At 58.0% G+C, this 3,314-nt stretch overlaps 1 protein-coding gene across 1 annotated transcript; it reads left to right on the top strand.

Moving 5' to 3' along the window:
- The first annotated feature begins 6 nt into the window (after nt 1-6).
- Nucleotides 7-2,076, top strand: CEBPE (CCAAT enhancer binding protein epsilon). Its single transcript, XM_025192780.1, has 2 exons — nt 7-304; nt 896-2,076. Exons 1-2 carry the CDS (start codon nt 281-283, stop codon nt 1,199-1,201), a joined length of 330 nt encoding a protein of 109 aa, XP_025048565.1. The 5' UTR covers nt 7-280; the 3' UTR covers nt 1,202-2,076.
- Nucleotides 2,077-3,314: the final 1,238 nt, after the last annotated feature.

Genomic DNA, 3,314 nt, shown 5'->3' with positions numbered 1-3,314 from the left:
GGGGGCCCCGGAGTCGGGCCCCGGGCCCCCCCCACGCCTGCCCATACACCCCGGCCTGTCCGAGCATGAGGCCTCACTGGACCTGGCTGCCTACCTGGGCGACGAACAGCTCCTGGCAGAGCTGCTGCAAGCGCCCCCGCCCCGTGCCCCCAAAAGTGCCTCCTTCGCCCCCTACGAGGCCTGGGCCCGGCCTTACAGTGCAGCTGGCAAGGAGGAGCCTCCCCGGCGTGGCCCCCCACCCTGCGGGCACAGCGCTCTCAGCCTTCCACCCACTGGCCCTATGCCTGCCCTGCGTGCCCTGAAGGTAAGGGGCCCTGTGCCCATCTGCTCTGCCATCCCCACAGTGCCCATCTCATTCCTCCCCATGGTACCCGTGCCCCCCTCTATGGGTCTCTGAGCCCCCTCACCATCCCCCAGACCCATCCCCACTTTTGATGCCCCTGTCACCCTCATAGACCTCCTGTGTCTCCCCTCTTACTGTATCCCTGGCCTATCCCCACCATAGTGCCCCAGACCCACCCTCCCTTGAGTCTCCTGCCCACCCCTGCCCCCTACTGCCTAACCCCCTGTAGGTCTCCTGCTCCCCCATGACCTCCATGGTAACCCTAGCCCACCCCTGGCCTGCTCCACCCAACAGTGTCCTTAGCTCACCCCTGACCTGCCCTTGATCCTTCCCCGCTCCCCACATATGGGGCCCCAGTGCCCCTCCCCATTTTCCCTAGCCTCCCTGTAGCCTGCCCCACCCCACCAGTGCTCCTGACCTGCCCCCATGCATGGTGCCCTTGACCTGCCTCCTGGCCTGTCTCCCCACCTGTGTCGTCGTCCCCCCCCCCGTTTCCCCCCATTCCCCATGTTGAGCCCTCATCCCCATGCCCCATGGCTTTTTTCCTGGCAGGGCCCCCCCGGCAGTGCCCTGCTGCCCTCCGCAGCCCCAGTGCCAGGCCCCCGGGGCAAGAAGGCAGTGAACAAGGACAGCCTGGAATACCGGCTGCGGCGTGAGCGCAACAACATTGCCGTGCGCAAGAGCCGCGACAAGGCCAAGCGCCGCGTGCTGGAGACACAGCGCCGCGTGCTGGAGCTGGCTGCTGAGAACGAGCAGCTCCAGGCACGTGTGGCCCAGCTGGGCCAGGAGCTCGACACGCTGCGTGCCCTCTTCCGTCAGCTGCCCGAGGCTGCCGGGCTGCCCAAAGGGCTGGCCTGATGCCGGCACGGGACACCAGCGTGCTGCTGTTGCCGCTGCGATGTCACTTCTCGGGCACTAGTGCATGGTGCTACAATCACTGCTGCGATATCGCCCCTTGTATGGCACCATCATGCCGTGATCGCTACTGTGATGTCACTCTTTCTTCACTTGTGCATGGCACCATCATGCCGTGATTGCCATGGTGGCGTCACTGATTCCCTGCTCACTATTACATGGGACTGTCAAGCTGCGGCTACCATTGTGTTGTCATTCCCCATGCGCCACTGTGTGGCACGGTGATGCGGAGGTGTCCCGAGTTCCCTGCCTATGATGGAGTGGCATGACTGTGCTGCGATCACCACTGCATGACACATTTCCCGTTCGCTATTGCCTGGCACTGTCATGCTATGATCACTGGTGTGATGTCATTTCCTGTTCACTTTTGTGTGGTACCATTGCTGTGACCTCCCCCATGATGTCACTACTGAGTGGCGCTGTCGTGCTGCTGTCACTGTTGTGATTCTGCTGTCCCGGACTCCTTCACACTGGGATCACTGTTGTGATGTCATTACCCATGCACTGTTCACTTCCTGTGGCCTTTGAAAGCTCATGAAGATCTGCGCCAGTTGGTCTCCAAGGTGCCATCCTGCCTCTGCTTCCTGCCTGTTCACCATTGCATGGCACAGTTTTATGCCACGATTGCCATCGTGGTGTCACCAACTCCCTGTTCACTATCACGTGGCAGTATGATGCTGAACACCACTGTGCAATGATCCCCTGTTCACTATTGCCATCGCTATTCTGGGCTCATCACGGCTGCATCCATTCTTCACCGTTTACTACTGTTGCATTGCACCATTATCCCACGATGAAACCATTCTGCACAACAGTGACTTGGTGTGTGTTCTTGTGTGGCACTGTGATTCTCCTATTGCTGTTGGCGTGTCCCAGCTCTCATTGTTCACTAGTGGGTGGCCCCATTATCCAGTTGCCATCATGGGGTCACGCTTTTCTGCTGTGGTCACAATCATTGACTCTTCACTGTTGGTGAGTGGTGATCTTGTTCTGTCATCACCATTGACATGCCCTAGCTTTTGCTGTTCACTATTACGTGGCTATGTTATTCTCTGAGCACCACTGTTGTGTCATGCTTCTCTGCTATGGCACTGTTAATTGACCAGAATCCTGTCCCCATCATTCACTATAGGTGGGGTGGCATTATTATTCTCTGATCGCTATTACCGTGTCCCAGCACTTGCTGTTCACTATCAAGTGGCCCCATTGTTCTCTCTCACTTATCTACTGTTCACTTGTGTGTGGCACAGTTAGTCTGTGACCATAATCATGCCCTAGCTATTTGCTTTTCTCTATTGTGGTGTGGTACTCTTCTTCTGAACACCTCACTATTCACGACGGTTGTGTTGTATCATTATCCCATAATGAAAACTGTTGGTGCTGGTGCTCTCCTGCGCTCATGACTGTTGTGATGCATGCATCTGCAGCTTCCTCGTGGTTTGTTCTGTGCTCACAATTGCCCTGCCCTATTCACTCTTGTTCACCATGGCTCCATGGCACGCTCGCTCTGCACTCATGCCTGTTGCATGCTGCTCACTTGTGCTTTCAGGACACGACTGCTTCCTGAGCACAGTGCCTCTGTCGTGTTCACTATTGCCTGCTCGCTATTGTTCCTCATGCAAGGATATCCCTGTTGCTCACTGTTGTGATGGGGCATCACTGCAGAGTGGGTCCTGTATGCTCAGCCATGGCCCCCCAGACTTGGCGCTAGTGACCAACCCTGTCCCGGATGCCTGGGTCCTATTCTTTCCTTTGGAACAATTGTATCTCAGACACCAGGATTCCCTCCCTGGAGTGTGAGACCAGACCCAGACTCCTGGGTCCTGCAGAAGCTGGGTTGTGTGCTGTGAGAGAGCTGTCACAGATGCCTGGGTTCAGTGCACCCCACCCTCCCTCCCAAAACCAGGGGGTTGTGTAAGGCCGGATGGTTTCCCGTGGTCGGTGTCCCAACCTCCGGCCCGGTGCGGGGGAGGGTAGTGGGGGAAGGTGTGTGGGGGAAGGAGGGAGGCTGGGGCACCCCTAGCTGGGGAGCTCCATATTTGCCCCCCTCCCGCCT

Source organism: Alligator sinensis, unplaced genomic scaffold (genome assembly GCF_000455745.1).
Source record: "Alligator sinensis unplaced genomic scaffold, ASM45574v1 scaffold128_1, whole genome shotgun sequence".
NCBI classification, from domain to species: Eukaryota; Metazoa; Chordata; order Crocodylia; family Alligatoridae; genus Alligator; species Alligator sinensis.
This window is presented reverse-complemented; position numbering and strand designations above follow the sequence as displayed.

Coding starts and splice junctions, on each gene's coding strand:
- CEBPE (XM_025192780.1), top strand. CDS start 281: ATGCCTGCCCTGCGTGCCCTGAAG. Junction 305..895: donor CTGCCCTGCGTGCCCTGAAG/GTAAGGGGCCCT, acceptor TTTTCCTGGCAG/GGCCCCCCCGGCAGTGCCCT.